A 19434-nucleotide genomic window follows, 5' to 3' on the forward strand; every position below is an offset into this window, starting at 1 on the left:
GCGCCAGTGTAGCCAAGAAAGGCACTGTAGAAGCTGTGCACATTTTGCAGATTTCAGAGGGGGGGGGGGGGGGGGGGGGCTTTTTTATGTTTGCTCCCCCTACGCTTAGAACCTGGCTATGCCACTGAGTGGTATGGGTCCGGGAACAAAAGTGACAGTGGCAAGGCACCAACAGAGAACGACGCGCTGGCTACCAGAGCTAATTCCCATTTCAGCCGGAAGGAGGCGCCGGAGTGGTGAGTGAACCCCATTACAGAACCCATTGCCTGTGGTAATTAGGCACGTAACTGTGGACATTTTGGCTTGCACAATGGTGTATGTATGTTTTGCAAATCCGGCAAGCATATCTGGGGCAGAAGACAAAGAAGATTTGTGGAGAACCATGTACACTAATAATAACAATAATTAATAATAGATAAGAATATGTAAGAGAAATACCCACCGCTCCAGCCAACTGCGCAAAAAGTTTTCTGAAACCGGGTTCAATGTTATCTTCACTGATGTCATTCTAGAAAAGGGTTTGAATGGTAAAAAATCAACCTGTTATAAGGAGGGACATTGTGTCGGAGATGCCGTTTCATTAGCAATCATATTTAAACGAATCCATTTCCTTAGCTATGGTACAAATAACACTGCAGATTATTGCATTGGAAAGAATGTTTAAAATCTAATTTTTACTATTGATTCTGTTTTTGGTATGGACTAAACTGAACCCAAGAGTGTCTGATTAAAGAAGCAAACGTAAAACATTAAGATCCCACTTCTGCAAAGATTAATATACATGCTAATTAAGTAATCTCCTGCTTTAACTACTAGGACAGGCTCTCGCTAACAAAACTATACATATAATCCTGCATCCCTTACACAAGCCATCTCATAATGTCAGTGGGACTACTCACATAACTATGTATTGCTGGATTGGGTCCCTATACTCAAATATGGATTAATGCCTACATTTGAAAACTGAAGCCTCTTTGCTTAGGCTTGAATCATTTCAATGAACAGCATCTGATCTGGTATCTGAGCAGGCTGAGTTTTGTTGCTGCAGGTAAAAGCTGAAATCTATTTTCAAAGCTGCTTCTGATGTTTTCATTTACTTCACTGGGAGCCATGTATGTACATCCAAGAATCTGGCTTCAAGATGTAATAGAAGTTTTTGACGGATTATGGACCAACAGAAAAAGACTACAATACTGTGCATGTTTTGTACTGCTTGAGGAACTGGAGAGTCAGAAATACACATTCAGATCAATGGAAAAAAGGCATGATCTATCAATAAGGTTAAGATTCTATCAAAGATTCTTTTAAAGATTCTATCAAAGGCATTTTTAGTAAAAGTCAGGGACAAATCATAGGCAATAAACCAAAGTTCAGAGAAGCCCACAACCTGTCCTTGACTTTTACTAAAAATACTAGGAGGGAGGTGGGGAGTGGCAGAGGAGAAACAGAGTGCTGCCAGGGGCTTGTAGCTGCTTCAGCCCCAGGGGGGCTAACCCAACCCCTGGCTGCTGCTCTGGTGGGCCTGGGCACCACTGCTCCTGCCTCAGCAGCCCCCAGAGCTGACCACTGACAGCTTCTCCAGCCCCACTGCTGCTTCTGCCCCAAGGGCACTGACCTAACCCCAGACACTGCTTCAACCGGGGGCTGCTGCTCCAGTAGTCCCAGGGTTGACAGCAGCTCCAGCCCTGCCCCAGAAGAAGTCCCAGCAAGTCACAGAATCCATGACCTCCATGACAGAATCGTATCCTTAACTATCACCTTTCTGTCCATGATAGCATCGCTTCAATTAGCAATGGCGGGGGGCGGGGGGGGAGCGAGAATATATACCTCTTCGATATTGGCCTCAATTTCATCATCTACAATCCTAGAAAGATAAAAGGATTGATGTTAAAACAAACTAATAAAAAATAAATGAGCTTAAGCAGAAGTTTTACTTCAATACTGGTTCTTTTAACTCCTGTAATATAGCATTAGAAAATACTAGAAAAATCCATGTAAATATTAATTGAAAATCAAGTTGTTGTTAATAATGTTTGAGGACGACTGCCCACAGAAACTGACTTTCTAGCAAACCAGTGCCATTAACATTATTCCAGTTATGACAACATATTTTTTAGTTCATTTTGCCCTCGAAGCACTTTATTTTTACAAACCATGCAACACTCCTGTGAGGCAGGTAAGTATTACAGATTCAGAGAAGATTCATTTTAAGGCCAGAATGAACCAGTATGATCATCTAGTCTGATCTCCTACATCGAATTTTTTTTTTCCCCTCACCCACTAATGCCTGAATCAAACCCATATCTATTAACTTCCCTACCTCAGAGAGAAGGAAATAGGCACAGAGCGCTTCAGTAATTTACTTCTGAAGCCTTGGATAATCTGAGTCAGACCTGAAATTAGAACTGGCTCCTACTCCTCCACTGAGATTACTAGACCATCCCATTCTGTTAGCACACAAGATACAGCAAACCAAAGGAGGAGAAAAGTTCTATTCAGCTCTTGTGCGGATCTATCACCTGGGGAAGGAGCATTGGTGAGTTATGGTTGAGGGCAAAACTATAACTGAATAGCTACTTGAAGGCTGAAACCTGGCAGGAGAGCCAGTTTTCACAGGGGGCCGTGTAACATGCAGGCCTAGAGTAAGAGGCCTTTTGTGTTTGTATGTAGGACTTGTACTAGGGACCTAGAGATGAAAAGCTTCCTAACACATTTCCAATCCCCTGAGCCATCTCTTCCTCACACTGTGACAGTTTCGAAATTCTTCTCTTCTCTTTATAATCATGATTATTCTGTGTACTTCCCAAATGGTGCAATTTAGAATCAGTCGTGTTTAGCATTTCACATTTTTAATCAAGGAAGACATTCAGCTGGGCTAGTTCCCTGGGCCTTTTCCCAGCAAGATTTCAAAGGTGTGAGCTCACTTCTTATGACTAATTGTGTCTGTTTGTGGGCACTAGTCCTGCAATTGGGCTTTAGAGGCAATAGGAAATCATGTACATCTCATTGTGAGAGTTAACATTTCCATGAGTCAGAGAGCCCAGCTTGCTATTATCTGGTGCTTTCTTTAACACTTAAGACTCAATTGGTTACTGCTCAGTAATCAGCGTCTACGCTGCCAAAATCAATATGAAATCTGCCCATCACCTTCTGCTGTGTTTAATTAGAACTTTCCTCACTGGTGCTCAGAAGCAATGAAGAAGTTGATAATGGGTTGGATTCAATCCCGTATTAAAGAGGAAATTGAAATTCAGGCTGAGGCTCTGTCCTCCTAGATGTTCACCCTGGATTACTAAGTACACAGTGTGAGCAAAGGACAGAGCTAGTCTTGCATTAGCTGGGCCCTGTTGGTTTCAGTAAGACATTGTCTGATTCTGAGTGAGTTTAAAGATGTTGCACTGACAGTCCTGGAAACTGAAGTCCTTCACTCAGTATAAGAGGGGGAATCAATGCAAGCTTCACCTCAGCATCACTCCACATCTGCCCCTTGCACCATTCTTCCTCACTTCCCTCTCTCTTCTCCCCAGCTCTGTCCCCCTCACCACACTCCCTTTCTCTGTCTTTCCATTGAGCTAATCCCCTCCTAACTAACCTGCCTTTGCAAACTGTGGAACTGACATGACATGGGCCACAGTCACATTGATCACTCTACTTGTTTGCTACATTCCTTTCCCCTACACATTCTGTCTTGTCTATCTGGGGACAAAGCTGTCTACTACTCTGTGTTTTTCATAGTGTCTAGCGCAGTGGGACTGATCTTAGTTGGACCCTGGACACTACTGCAATAAATGTGATCAACAACAAGAAACTTCTCTACACTTCCCTGCAAATGGGACAAACAGTCCTAAACCCTCACCAGAAGAAACCACCACTAGAGATCAGAGGGTAATTCAGATGTCATGGTGCCTTTGATCACTGGCCTTCAGATGAGGCTCTCAATGAGGATGCCAATTGTTGTGGGTTTTCCTTTAATGCAGATACCTGTCCACAGGGAAATGGAATGAAACCACAAACTCTTTTCACATGAGACTTAGCTGAGTTGTCACATATTAGCAATTTTTGATCACTCTACATTTAAACCAGTGAGCTAAGGGGATCCCATTAGCAATTCTCAGGGCCATCTTGTCCTCAGAGACATCAGATTTATCCGGATAATATTTCTGGATTACCATGAGGAAGAGAGAGAGAGGGTGTATTGGCTACGTACTGTGAATCTGCATTCTTTTCAGAGAAGACTCGGAGGCAGAAATCCCCATCCTTGTTGGGTTCAAAAGTGGATGGCACAATGACATATTCTCCTGGAGGCAGTTTGAATCGGTTTAGTACCTCTCGGAGGTTGATGAAGGTATTCGATTTTTCTCTGGCTCTGTTCACCAGGAAGAAGTTTTTGCTCAGATGAACATTTGTCTGGCCAGAAAACTTATGCAAACAAAGAGAGTTATTTCAGTTCAGAGAGAGCTGAAGACAGAACAGTAACATGTTATCTTTCTTGGGTAAAGATCAATGCAACAGAATTATGAGAGAGCATAAGTAATGGCATGATATATAGGTTTCATTGGCACAAGTTTGGGATGGTGACCTTACTCATGAGTTTGAAGGCTATTGCATGTTACACAGGTCATCCCAGATGAGTCTATAAAACCTTTACGCTGGGCTGTCAAATTCTAGATACGTTACACAGTTTGGGAGGAATTTGGCAAAATATTTAGGACTTTATAGACATGTGCTGGGTATCATTCTTCACATCCCACTGATCTGAAAAGCCAGGGATGTCTAAGAGTCTGTGTCTCTGCTAATGTGGTGTGTGTATGTTAATATTATACTTGATACAAGTCAGTGTATACTGGTTTAGGACAATAGAGCATAATCTTAGTGTCCAGGGAATCAAACAGCTCCTCTCTTATTGCAATCGCCCTCAAACACAGTCATAGTATACAAAAGCCCAGGTTTGTATTAACTAGATGCAATTGACAATAGGGACCAGAAGGGACAATAAGAAATCGTTATTTGGAATATTCATTTTGTGCCAAATTCGGACCCTGTGCAAACCTGAGAAAACAGACTCTCCAGGGAAGTTTGCTGGGTTTGTGCAGCAAAGAATCCTACCCATTTGCAGAGCAGCAATACAACAAAAACAAATAGCTTCCAGCCTGGAATATCTACTTATAGACTTAGCAAGTCAACATTGCCCATCCAGTGGAGTGGTCTCTCTTTATCCATGCCATTAAACCACATCTATGAACATTAACCACTGAGAACGGAGGAAAGAGAAAATGCACATTACATACCTGCGAGGGCAGCTGCAGAAAAAGCAGAAAGGGACACAAGTTATTCATTTGTTCATTGAAAGGAAACTAGCAGATAGGTTAGATAATTATTACTATTATTCAAGGTCATGACCTTTTTCTGCTGATATTTCACTCTGCACCTTTCTGATATCTAGTGAAATACACTGTAATAGATACGACTATACTCAATACTGCTAGCTGAGGTATATTCTGTCATCTTGTATTAAAGCAGGGCTCTCAAGCTTTATCCGACTAAGGGCCATGTGGCAACTTGTCAGGACCCTGAGGGCTACACCTAATCTGTATAAAATAGAGCCATTAGTAGCCATCTCCTTCTTCAAAATGGCAATATTGCCTTTGGAAACTATAGATCCCATCATGCAATGCTGTGTCATGATCTGAGTGGAAGACCTCTTACATCATGGTGGGCACTGTAGTCTCTGCAAACTGACCCACTAAATCAAAGATGAGAAACTGTGGGGTCCATTGTAGCCCTCCATTGGACACATTCAGTTTGCACATCAAATCTAGGTCATTCCATCCCCTTGTCCACCATCCTACTGAAAGGAATCAGGAATACTGCTGGTTTCTGGCTCACTTGCCTTGGCATGAAGCTGCCAAGGATTTAACAATTCCAAACAGGAGGGTTCAAGCATCACCCATCACCCAGTTTAGTGTTTTTCCTTTGGGATTTGCATGCAAATCTTCTGTGGAATGGGCTGCTTGTTGTCCTGCCCCCCGCATCCCGCCAAAATCATAAGAGGGGCCAGGCTGTTCCTTAGCTGGCATTACAATAATTAATATAATCTTGCACTTGTCTAGCAACATTCTTCAGAGAATCCAAACTTGCTTTAAGCCTCACAATGCCCAAGTGGAGCAGGTGCTGTGATATCTATTTTCCAGCCTCAGAAATTGAGGCAGAATGCCATTAAGTAACCTGCCCAAGCTCATACACAACTTTGTGGTACAACTGGGAACAGAACTTGGGGAATTAAGCCCTAGACAACACTACGCTTAAAGAAAGTACCACTGAGCCTGTGTGCGCTTACTAGGAAATAGAGGTGGAGCTGGTTTAGATGCACACACCAATGCCAGCCCCTTTGTGTAGAGTCCTTTATCCCAGCTAGTCTTACACATGCTTTGACTGGCTCTGCTCCTAGGCTGATCTTTTTCACACTTGCACTGATCCCCAACTAGCATCCTATCCCCTGCCAGAATCACTCCCATTCTGTTGCCATTCCCCATGATTTGATCAACTGAAGAAGGCTGAGATGAGTGGAACCCAGAATGCATTTCTGACTTTTTGTTGCTTAACCCCTACCCTGCCCCTGTACACCAGAGGCATTCAGAAGCTGGCACTCAGGGTGGCTAGAGGTACCAGGTGCTGGATGGGCATTGCTGCATATGACTTTGTCTTGTTCCTGAAGCATTAAGCAGCAGGGAAGCAGGTAGACAAGTCATTCAGTGATGACCCCTCCCCCCTTTTTAAGTTCTAGGGACTTTATCTATTTTCTTCCCCTCAAGGAATTTGAGACTTAGCAGGGTGATGAGGTGTATTGCTCTACTTGCCTCATAGATCCCAAAGCCAATGGTGTGCATATCCTCCCCCATCTTCCGCTGCCTCCTGCGGTGCTTCTGAATCAGGCCAACCAAGAAGGTGCAGCCCTTCTCAGGATCATCGGGATCCTCATCTTCTTCCTCCAGCTTAATCAAATACTGCGGATTCATCCAGAAAGTATCTGAGAAAACAGAGTTTGTGACATGCACCCCTCAGAGCCTTCTCTGAAACCAGCCCATGCTGACAGTTCTCAACAGCCACTGTAGCTTGGATGTGTCCTTAAAGATATAGACCTAAACTTTCAAACTGGGGTGCAAAGAACAGCAACAATGTCCAGATTTATGCCCCTATGCAGTGGTCTGATTTTTCAGAGATGATGATCACCTGCAGCTCCCATTGAAACCAATTTCCCGTGAAGTCAATGGGAGTTGTGGGGACTCAGTACCCCTGAAAATCAGGTTCTAGGTGTCTCAGGATGAACACTCGATCACGGAGGCACCCACAGTTGGTGGAAAATTCTGGCCTAAGGCCAAGGCTGCAAAAGAAATAAACATGAGAACAGGATTAGACTTCCCCAAGCTCCCAGGGGCCAGTCCCGTGCTTAGACCACTAGTTCATAGCTCTGTCTAGACACAGCCCTGGAGAAAGACCTATCCAACTGGTTGGCAGGGGCTGTATGAGAGTTTTAAACAAGTAGTGGATTAAGCCAAGGGCAACTATCTAGATTTTTTTTTTTTTTTTTTTTTTTTTTTTTAAATTGTCAGGGAAAGAATAAATAGGAGTTTAGTGGAAGCTACACTGAAGGATGAGCCACCCCGACTGAGGGGGATTTTATAGAACTCCATGTGCCCTAAGGAAATCCTAGCTAGAATAAGTCCATTTATGTTTTCTGTGAATGCAGAAGTAGCACTTGGGAAGTCTTACTTGGGTAATTCCTGCAACCCCCAGCAGTGGAGCCACGCCTCCAGTTCCCATCTAGCTTGGTCAGGCTCCACTTCTTGTATTTTTCATTTGCCAGCGTGTCTGGAGTCAGGTTGCAGATCTCAAGGCGGGAGTAATGTCTCAGGAAATCACTGAATGACATCCTGTGAGGAGCAATGCCACACACAAATCCTGCTTAAAATGGGAGACTTCCCACATGACACTTTTCCTAATCCTCCCTATAATAACTCTAGCTATGACCTGACACTCCAGTTGTTGACCAGGGTGATGAGGTGCTTTATCTAGCCATTGTGGGGACCTTGGGTATTATGCAATTGAAATCACTCCTACATTGACTACAGGGCCACTACAGTGATCCATCAAATTTCTGGTGATCCGGATCCTGGACCCCACATCCAATGGGATAGGCTACAACGTCTCTGCTCAGGTTCACGGATAGCTGTGCGCTTCCATATTATCCCCAGGCCTATTTATCTGAGTCACTCTTTGTTGGCCCAGGGTATTTATGTTCAAAAATGAAGGAAAACAATCAATCTCCCCTGCTATTCAAAAACCCATAGCTTCTCACCAAAATTCTCCATCTTCATGTTTCCTGGTCAGTCGCTCTCTCACTTCAGGAGCGACGCTGTTCCAGTTTGAGCAGCTAGAAAATAAAGATGGGAGTTTGCTTAATTGTCAAATGATAGCTCAGTCCATCCCTAATGCAGTGACTTTGATGGGGTCACTCTTCTCTCCTGTGGCTCCAGGTGATTGCAATATGCTACTGTGCCCAGCTCAGCAGAACTCCCAAACTCAGTGGAGTATGGTAGCAATTTAGATCTTGTACAGTTAAGACATGTACAAATTTTCACAAGTGCCTAGTGATTTTTGAGTGTCTCCCTATATGGGGGCCCAGCTTGAGATGCATTAAAGATGCCTGAATTCCAGTAAGTGCGGAGCACCTGCCTCTCCCCTGCAAATCAGGCTGCTGCCTGTTGTCTCAGGTTGGATACTCTAAAATGGAGGCACCCAGATTCATTAGACACTTTTGAAAAGTTAGGCATTGTGCCTTTTAAGAAATGACTGCTTAAATGAACTGTCAATCAGTAGGATAACTCCTTCTGGAAAAGGAGGAACTGGGACCAATGATATCCTGCCACTGAAGAGAGCAAATCTATGTTTTCAGCGTAGCAGCAAATATTAAGTTCTTTGTGAAGAATTGCATAACTTTACAAAGACGGTTTCTCCTGAAAAGACAGGTCTTTTCTGTAGAAGACCATACTGAGATCCAAGTCTTTAGAGAGTCATGCCAGGCGGAAATGACTCAAGGGTTTACAGTAACCCTATACTGTAGCCAAAATACCATAACTTACATGAGTGTGTGTTACAATAGGGTTTATAAAGAGGAAAGTCTCTGTGGGGAAAGCTATGGTCCTTTTAAACAGCACAAAGCAACACACCAGTTTAGGATAAAAAATGCAGAATGCTGAGTCCAGTTGTAACTTCGGGGGGATTTCAGGTAGGGAGAATGTAATTCCCAGTGGAAATTTAGCCATGCCACTGGGATGAACACTCTCTTACAATGTACAAATCTGCTAGACTCACTTATCATTCCATTTTCCAGTCCACTCCACTTCCCCCCAGGGATTTCGGATTCTGATCAGCTTTTGCATGCTTCCTCGGCAATTCACCTGATGGGATTAGAAATGCAGAAGGGACTGAGTTACACAGGGAGCCTGTGTTGTAATAAACACAGAAGACAGCACAGTGGCTGAAATACTTGCACCCCATTCCTTAGCTATTTATGTCATTTTGTACCTGGTTATTTAGTTGGAGAGGCAGAAAGCCACACTGGCTTTGGATAAGCTCTGATTACCTAATGCATGCAGACAGGAAATTTAGGTTGTGTGCAAACCAAATATCTGTATGCTTGGGGGCAGCCAAAATCATTCTTGTGCTGGAAGAATGACATGTCTAAGAGGGTTTAATAATAAAGAGCAGAGCTGCGGAGGGAATGTGAGGTTATTCACAGCACCACAGCAATTTTTACAGTGCGCTTTTACTCTAAAGAGCGCCAGAGTAAAAATGGTACCTTCCCACTCAACCAATCTATCCCCCACATCTATTGAGAGTCATACCTGCAACTGAGTACATACAGGACCCTGGGGTGACCGCTCCTGTTCTTGTAAAGTCTGCCATAGGCTCTTTCCTCACCACAAACATTCTGGACCTCGCCAGTGCCAACCCCAACACTGAAGTGCCTCCTAGCACCCCACTGAGGCTTTGGTTTACCAGTGACTGATCCCTACACACACATCAGGGTTAGGACCCCTCTGAACTTTAAAAATCCCAACCAGAAATCAGTGTTATTTGGGGATTCATTTGAAGTACGGAATTGCACAGTGGCTGTGAATTTGAAGCCAAGAACATGGATATGCTTCTCGTGCGCACTGGTGTACGCAGTAGCTGAAACAGCACAGAGAAGTCTATGGGGCTTACTGGTGGGCCTTAGGTCTGAGAAGATTAATGGGGGTCTGAAATGAAACAGCCACTAGGAAGAGCCTGCAGAGATTTCTAAAGAGTAAAGCCTGGCCCAGCCTTGGTTATGTCTGAGTCAGGAACAGAAGAACTCCCCACTGACTTCCGTCACTGGGAGGTGGGGGAGTCGACAATCAAAGACTAGCTGCAATCCTGCATGCTGTCAATTCCCATTTAGCTTCATCAGCCTGGATGCAGCATGCCAGGAACTGACACCACTTTCATTTGAGGGGCAGGGACATTTCAGGAGTAATGAATAGGGGCCTGATCCAAAGACCATTGAAAATCAATGTTTCCAGAATCCGTCTGCTTCCCTTCTGTCCTCTCCCATATTTCCTTTATTGAGCCAGGCAATTCAATATCTTTCACACAGTGAGATCACTAGTCCCTCCCAGTGGAGCTGCTGGGCAGCTATTCCAGGAGATGATTATGTTGTTCCCCTGGGTATGCATTCCTCTTTCTTTCATACGTGCATCCTGCTGTTCTCTGAACTGCCTCATTACTCAGAGTAGAGTAATAATCACTCACAGTACAGTGTGCTGGGCTTGGATTTCCCACTGGGAGCTCTGTGCATGGACAATTTACAGTATCACATGCCAAGATTATAAAATGGTAACAGGACAGTCTAGGATTATGCCATTTTCAAAACATAAAACTTCCAAGGCTGAGGCCCAGTGAGTCTCTAAAATACAGGGATAGTGTGTGAGAGAACAGTCTCCTGGGTGGCTAGGGGAAAGTGCCTCTCTTCCCCCAAGCCTGTTGAACTTGATTGGAAAATGACTCGGCTGTTTGTAGAAGAAAGGAGAGTCACATTAACCCAGCACACACTGAGGCTCTATGCATTGCCTCAGCGACGCCCAATCCACAGAGGAATACTGGAAGGATGCAGAGTGACTAACCGTTCCAAACACGGAGAGAACTCAGAACTTAACTCTCTCCATCCAATTTTATGCCTATTTTTTTAGAGTTTTTTTTTTTAATAAAAAAACAACATTCAATAAATAATACGTGATGTTAAAAGTTTTGTTAAATGTTTGTGAGGTAATTTAACCACAAGAGCGCAGTTGGACTCAACACTTTTCTGTATATAGGCTCTCGCTGCAAAGGTAGAGATGGTCAAAAAATGGGAGGGAGGGAGTGTAAAATGTTTCTTACTAAACCCAAAAAGTTTTGTTTTCAGCTGAAAAGCTTTTGATTTTTTTTCAGCAAAAAGCTGAACGTTGCCATGGAGAGCAGACATGTTTGTGAAAATTGTCACAAATCAAAACCCATTTTTCCGTCAAACTAGTCTGACAGAAAATTTTCAACCTACCCAAAAGGTTTAAAAAAAACAACAAACAAAACACAAAACAGCGAAATGTGATTGTGACGCAACCAAGGGGGACACCAGGCAAATACAATCTGGGGACAACATGAGAGAGGTTACCTCTTCGGCTCCTGTAACGGAGTATGCGTGGCCTTTGACCAGCTTCTGAGAAGTGACTGCCTCGGTCTCAGCTGCGCTTGTGATCTGGAAACACAGAGCAATCCAGTGGTATTATTAGCTACCTGTAAGCCTGAGGAAACAACAAACTACAGCTTTTATAAAGCTCCCTTAGAGCAAGAGTTTAGCTGCTGCACAGGGGTACTGGGAGGATCAACTGGGTGTTTGAACAGGAGCTTTGAAACTAGCCAGTGTCCCAGGGTTTAGATTGCATCCCAGGGTGCTCTAGTAGCGGATGCAATCTAAACTCAGTCCTGTGCCATACAGTTGGCATCTAACGGACATTCTCCTTGAGCTCTGGAAGAGCTTCTGCTTGTGTAGCAGGATAGGAGTTTACTTCCTGATGTGCCCATGAAGTTCCCAGTGGCCACAGGTGTGCATAGGCCTTTGTGTGTGTCCTAAGTGGTCACTGACTTGATACACTGCAGTATCACAGGTCGTGGTAAGCAGCATGAATATCACGGATACACATTTTAGTGCAATGCTGTGTGGGTAGCTCAGGTTTTTAGGAGTAGCATTTGGACCCCCGCTCATGGAGATGGTAGAGCTAGAAGAACCAAGAAGACAAGAGAATGCCCATTGTGCATCTTGCTGCACACTGAACATTCATCCTCACTCACCAGCTGTCTAAATCTGCATACGAGCTATATGGTCTTAAAAGGAGCTGGCTGCAAATCCACCATTTTTTATTTTTAAGGTATGTTATCTAGTGTGCATCAAAGAGCCATAAAATCAGGACTCCTGGGTTCTGATCCACGCTCTGCCACCAATTTGCTGGTAATCGTGGGCACATTGTTTAGCATCAGTTTTCCCCTCTGTAAAATGCAGATAAAACTTTCCTACTTTGCAGGGGTGCTCTGAGGTTGAACTAATTAAAATATTTATAAAACCGTTTTGTGCTTCTCTAACACTTTCAACAAAGGAGCTCAGTGTATTTATTCTCTCTCTTCCCAGCTAGGAGAATTGAAAATCTGGATCGTTCTGGGGTAGAAATCCAGATGTCAGATTCTTATCAAACTGCACATTAGAAAAACAGGACCTAGAAAATGCAGGGAGATCCTGAGTAGGGAAGTGCACTGTGCTTAGCAAACCATTTTTCCCATTGTGAAGTTCCTCCCCTTTATAGCTCTTTGATTTAACTAACATATGGAGGAATAATTTGGGTTTATGTTATGAATGGAGGTTCTTAAAACTACTTACCCTCCCAACTAAAAAAAACTAAGATCCATGATCCCTAAGAGAGTTGACTACCCCATACTGACAATACTTAAAATAGCATCTAAACTTCAATCTGTGGTACTAAAGATACATTTTTGGCTTAAAGTGCCTGTCTTTAGGCCTTTTTCTTTTCCTGGTCTATTTCCTTTAGACATTCTTTGCTTTGTGTTAGTTATGGGGGTATGTTCAAATGTTTTAGGGAGTACTAAACTCTTTGTTTGTCTGTCTATATACAGATAAAGTATACACCATGATGACTTAGATTTTGGCAGTGGGTGTATTCTGTTAAAGCCATTTAAAAGACTGCCAATGTATCCAGCTTCCCTGTTTCAGCCTGGATTTCATGCAACCCTTGGGAACAATTTCTGCAGCAATAAGGTAAAGAGATTTCTGCAATGCTAGTGGCCTGCAGTCCCAACTCTGCAGAAATCCTTGTTAGCAGCAATATGCTGGGATCCCTGCCTAAATATTCTGAGATTCCTTCTTTCCCAAAACTCAGGGCCAGGAATAACTTCCTGCCAAAGTGGGATTTATTTAATCCTTTCAGACTCTGATGCACAGTGGAAAGCAAGGGTGTAGTACACAATACCATTAAATCCAACTCCCACGTAATCTGGGCATATCAGAAGACTTAATAAATTATCCTTCTAGCTCCAGAGAAGAAAGATCTCTGGCTCTTACATGCCACTAAATCTCTGATCAGTAATGGCTGAGTTTTCCAAATTCTGTGATCTGACCCCATGGAGGATTATGTTGCCTCTGATATTCCTGCACCAAATTCGCTAACCACAAAATAGAGGACAGCTGGCCTCCCTGAGCTAGCAGCATTAGTAGAAAATTCCAAGAGTTGTGTGGTAACTGAGCACAGCAATATGCTGAGTGCTCCCTATCTACTCCTGCTGCAAGGGATATTGACAGTCTGGTAGAGAGCTGGACTGACTTACATCAATAGAGCATCCGAGGAGGGAGCCTTTTAGAAGAGCTTTCTGGATGATTTTGAACAGGTTGGGTGGTGCCTTTTGCAGCTCATACCACTCTGCAATTCCGCCAGTGAAATCCTCAAAGCCTTCAGTGGTGGATCCTCCAGAGAGAGCCTCGTATGACCCATTTATCCTGCACAAATGACATTTACTGTTTCAACCTTCTCTGAGGCAGCTCCTCACCTAGTATAACTTGTCATAGCTAAGATGAAGTCAATGGAGCTCCACTGATTTCAATTTAGCTATGACAATTTATACCAGCTGAGGATCTAGCCTCTCCATCTATGTTTTTCTTACCTCTTCATGGCAGAAAAGCCAAATGTAGGAACTAACATGCTATATTTCAGGAATGTGGGTTTGTATGCCCAAACATGCAACGACAAATGCTCAAGACTGTATGTAACCAAGCACATGCCCCTTCTGCCCCAGGTTCGATACAGAGACTAGACCTCAGACTCCTTTATACCTCAGCTAGGATAAGTCAGCATAGTTCCATTGAAGTCAAGGATCTGGCCCTGTACATTCAGAATAAGGTTCCCACTACTAGATGCCAGAATTCCTTCCTGAGACTGGAACATCAGACTTAGGTGTTCTCACTATGAATCCGAGGTTTGTATTTACTGGACTGGAATACCATGAGCTCCCCAGAGTTCAGCTGCCTAACAAGGCAGTGCGACTGGTATCCTGTCATGACCTGTTTGTGACACGGGTAACGTTTCTTCCATAACCTGGACTACCAAAGGTAAAGTACAGAGAAAAGGTTTGGCCCCAGAAGAAACCCCGAACATTAGCATTTTCAGCTACAGCCTGTAGCATCTGTCACAAACCCACGTTATACAATCAGCTGAAGCTGTCAGTGATAGGTATCCTAAAAGATTCAGAAGACTAATTAGACTGACACTACCTCCATATAGTTCCAGATATAGGACAGATACTCCATCAGATATTAGCTTAGGCATGAGGAAGTCAAAAGGTGAAGCAGAAAGAAAGAAGGCTCATTTGTTTTTAAAAATTGGCCCTTTACTTACTTGGCATAGGCCTTCTCCAGCAGAGCGCTCCAAAACTCACTCCCTTCTGCTGAGTGAACGAAGAGCAGCTCTCCATTTTTGGTGGGGAGCTTGTCGTCAACAACAACATCCACCCACTCCCCATACTGCCAGAACTGAAAGAGAGAATGAAAAGGACCTGGTTGCTGATGATTGCCACTGTGTGTGGGTTACACAGCCATGCCCTGGACAGAACCTTCACAGTTGAGTCTCATGTCGGTGCATGTCCTTTCTTGCATTCTCTTCTATTCTCCTTGGTTTTGTCTCCCTGTTCTCTGCCTGGCTGCTCATTAACATTTTTCTTGTGCTTTTAGTTCACTGTAATAATCTTGCATGGATTTTTGTGCTTTGAACATGTAAAATATGTATTGTTATGTGGCTAACTATATGACACAAGCATGTGATGTAACAGCAGCTGTACTGTGAGCTTTAGGGTTATTTGATTAGCTCTCTTTGCTTAGTTTGCTGCAGAGATGAATAAACTAGTTTGGATACATTTAAGAGTCAAGAAGATCCTTCATTCGAACCTCAATCGGAACCAGGATGGGACTTTTCTGAAGTCCAAAAAGATCTGGATAACTCACACAACTGGGTGCTCTCGGGGGGGGGGGGGGGGGGGAGGAGTGTCAGTGGCAAAACAGTGTACAAGAAACTGCTGTCCTTGTATTTCTGGATCCATTGATAGGAGGAAGTTCTGAAAAGTTTGTTCTTATCAGATTAGCAGCCCACATTGCAAACTGAAGGGCCCCTAACTCCAGTTTTACACCAGTGAGATTCCATTGACTTCCCTGGAGTTACTCCAGATTTACATCAGTATAGGAGAGAGAAGAATAAGGCCCAAGGAGTTTGGAAAGTTCAGGGTTTGGGTAAGCATGAGCTTTCAGTCCTGTGAGCAACTGACTTGTTTTGATCTTTTGAAGTTTGTTTGCCACAAGTTTGTGGTTCTCTGCCATAGACTTCAAGCGATACCCTGGTTACCACAGACAGTGTTAACCCAGGTTGTACTACTGCTTGGGTTATGATAAGCAGCAAGAGGGCTGTTGGCTGAATATTTAGAAGCACCTGCTTAAAACCATGGTACCGACTCAGCCAGCATTCCACCCCCTATCACAACGTTGCTTGGGAAGCTTCCCATAAGAAGACAGGTCTGCTAAGGCCTTTACCCCCAGTGTGAAGAAATCTAAATTCCTCTGCAACTCTCTAGCTGGTCAACTAATGCTAATGATCTTGGCTGGAAGTACCTCCTTCCGTTTAACTCCCAAGACAGATAATGGTTTCCGTATCCAGGGTCAGTCTGGCGGTGGGTCCTTGGAAGAATCCTACCTTATTCTGAGATGCTTCACTTCTCCATTCTAGTGTGAGAGTGGAAGGAATGGCCCTTTGTGGGGACTACACAGTGGATCTGGACAACAAACACTACGGACTGGAATGAAACTCACACTCCAGTCTGACAGACCACCACTGATCTTGGAGAGACACAGTAACCAAAATATGCCATTTCAGTTCTTCGGCTGGTGTAAATTGGTGCAGCTCCATTAACTTCAATGGAACTACACCAATTTACATGAGGTGATCCAGCCCACCATGTTCCTCACATTCTGTCAGTATATGACTCTTTAGCAAAAGGCAGAAGCCAGGTACCTGAAAGTGGAAGATTCCTGCATATTTGTCCTGGAAGCTCTGATCTTTGGGAACAACTCTGGCCAGAATCTCTTCATTCAGGGTGAGAGACGCAATGGCTGCCAGCAGCCAGCAGTCACCTGTGAATACACCAGAAAGCATTAGCTCTTAGTTTTCGTACTGTGAAGGAATTTCTGTATGCCTGAGCATAGGGTCAGGGAAAGATTTCACCTCTGCTTCATTCTATGCTTCCACTTTTCTGAGAGCTCAGCGACTTGACATAACTCAACAGACCTTCAAGCCTATAACCGGCTGGTCAAGTCCTGGGTCTGACAGAGAATCTTGTTTTGTTTCTTAATGAATGGAAGCGTTGCTATAGTGATGATGGTGCTGATAAATAACCAACACATGGCCCCTCTCAATGCACTTGACAAACTTTACGAATAATTGCAAACTTTCTGTACCAGCATCACTTGACCCATCACTGAAATGCAGCCATGACGCTAGCAAACCAGGTGCTAGCTCTTGCCAAGGCTTTAGGCCTCAGCCAAGCACTGACAAATTTATTGCTGGAAACCAATCTTTCACACCTGTGTGTTAGTATGGTTCAGATGGGTATTGAACTTAACACATTTAGTATTTAGACTTTAATGCACGTAGCAATTTACAAGCATTTCGTAATCTCACTTGTACTATCTTTATCACATGCTATAAGGTAATATTTATGTTTTTGCTTTACAACTGTAAAAAATGTTTGCTCTGAAATGGTCAGCCTGTCAGTCCTGCCTGATGGACAAGACCTGATCCCTTCTACCAAAACTAAATAAGCCATTGTGAGACATCGCGAATTGCCCCTACACAGCCATGAAGATGCTACATGCAAAAGGACTCATCCCATCAGCTTGAATTCTGGAAGAAGGAAATCGAAATAGCGAACAAGAAAATTTTTTATCTCCTGCTGTTGGACTCTCACAGGGCTGGAGCTAGGTAACAAAAACAGAGATCCCCGGGATCAACCTAGGTTAGCCCTAAGAGACATTCAGTGCTGACAGATTACTACAACTCTGTCACCTTTTGGAACCACAGACTGTAACTCATTTGTGCATATGTTTGCCTGCTTTAATCTGTAAATAACTCTCAATTTCTTTTTCCGAGTTAATAAATCCTTAATTAGTTTACTATAGGATTGGCTACAAGCATTATCTTTGGTGTGAGATCTGAGGTACCAGTTGACCTGAGGTAAGTGACTGGTCTCTTGGGACTGGAAGCAACTTGAATCTTTTGTGATCTTTGATGGATAGCACCCAGCTATCACTAAGTCTAGCTTGCCTGGGTGACAAGATAGACTGGAATGCCCGGGGGACTGTCCGTGACTCCATAATAACACTGTTATAGTGCTTCAGGAGTTCATATTTGTTACTGGGTTGGTGAAGTCTAATTAGAGAACATACAACCAGTTTGGGGTGTCTGCCCTGCTTTTTGACAGTCTTCCTTGAGGTTGGCACCCACAGTCGTGAACAACTCCAGACAGCGTGACAGCAATCACCACTGCAGTAGAAGACAGCAGCCTTTACAAAACATGAAGTGACTTTGATTCTGATGAGAGGTGCTGGATTGTCAGCCCTGGTGAGTGAAGTCCTCTGTCAAACCACAGCACAGGCAGCAGCACTGGAAACTTCTGCATACACTGCCCTGCCAATGTGCCTCAGTCCTGATCTGGAGACACGCCTTCTAGGGGTGGGGTGGCAGGTAACTTACAGTCAATGGCCCATTCAATTCAATGCCTGTCTGCTGAGTTTCAGTGGTGGGCGGCCTTTAAACAGCACCCAGCCATACATTACACAAGAAGTTTGATGTGGCTTGGCCCATCCTTGATAAAAACAAACATTAGCGATGAATGAAACTGGCTTTGGTATGTGTATTTAAGAAGAAGATGCAGTTAGGACTGGGATCACTACTGCCCTGCATCCTTCCACTGCAAAGATAATGCCAGTTACCCTTGCTGAGTCAGCAGGAAGATTCCTTGGCTTCCCAGGCCTGCAGGGCTCAGGCCAGGTCTACACTACGAGATTAAATCGATTTTAGATACGCAATTTCAGCTATGAGAATAGCGTAGCTGAAATCGAATATCTAAAATCGATTTACTCACCCGTCTTCACCGCGCGGGATCGATCCGCGCGGCTTGCTGTGTCGAATCCGGAAGTCCGGTCGTCTAGCTGGAGTTCCGGAATCTCAGGCTGTGTCTGTAGGGCCCGACCCTCACTGAGGAGCAAGCAAGCATCGGCTGGCTGCTTTGATCAACAAGTGTGCAGGCACTAGTGACAGCCCTGCAAAAGAAGGAGCCAGCTCTTTACTGGTGAAACTGAAGATTCAACTATTGTTATGTTCTGGCTCTGCTAGTACCAAACAAATTCTAATTGACTCTCATGCAGTGCTTGAGGTGGTGCAACTACAAATGATCAATCCGCCTATTCATTCCTTAAATAACTGTAATAACGCTGAGGAATTCTGGAGTTTTTCATGGATCTTGGGCCAGGTTCTGCTCTCAGTTACACCATTGTCAATCTGAAATAACCCCATCGACATCACTCCTCATTTACACTGGTTTAAGGAGCAGAATTTGGTCTGTTAACCAGTTAATTCTCCCAACCCCCACCCTCCCCTTTAGCATGCAGAGAATTTCATAGTACCGAGACTGGGTTTAAACCCGTGTCCGTGGAAGGCTGGCGTTCCCCCAGGAGGCGCGGCCTATGTCAGCCATCTTGCATCCTACCCAAAAGCT

General features: G+C 43.9%; 1 protein-coding gene across 1 annotated transcript in view; it reads right to left on the reverse strand.

Annotated features, from left to right (window-relative positions):
* CAPN2 (calpain 2) overlaps window positions 1-19434 on the reverse strand; it is a 57259-nt gene that overhangs the window by 14510 nt on the left and 23315 nt on the right. The window contains exons 3-14 of the mRNA XM_032781728.2: window positions 16674-16792; window positions 15015-15148; window positions 13951-14119; window positions 11732-11815; window positions 9373-9458; window positions 8357-8431; window positions 7771-7931; window positions 6858-7027; window positions 5289-5300; window positions 4208-4419; window positions 1828-1864; window positions 443-508 (exon numbers count right to left, since the gene is read on the reverse strand). Coding sequence (XP_032637619.1) covers window positions 443-508; window positions 1828-1864; window positions 4208-4419; window positions 5289-5300; window positions 6858-7027; window positions 7771-7931; window positions 8357-8431; window positions 9373-9458; window positions 11732-11815; window positions 13951-14119; window positions 15015-15148; window positions 16674-16792 — 1325 coding nt within the window. The remainder of the gene's footprint in view (window positions 1-442; window positions 509-1827; window positions 1865-4207; window positions 4420-5288; window positions 5301-6857; window positions 7028-7770; window positions 7932-8356; window positions 8432-9372; window positions 9459-11731; window positions 11816-13950; window positions 14120-15014; window positions 15149-16673; window positions 16793-19434) is intronic.

Source organism: Chelonoidis abingdonii, chromosome 3 (genome assembly GCF_003597395.2).
Source record: "Chelonoidis abingdonii isolate Lonesome George chromosome 3, CheloAbing_2.0, whole genome shotgun sequence".
In the NCBI taxonomy this organism is placed as follows: domain Eukaryota; kingdom Metazoa; phylum Chordata; order Testudines; family Testudinidae; genus Chelonoidis; species Chelonoidis abingdonii.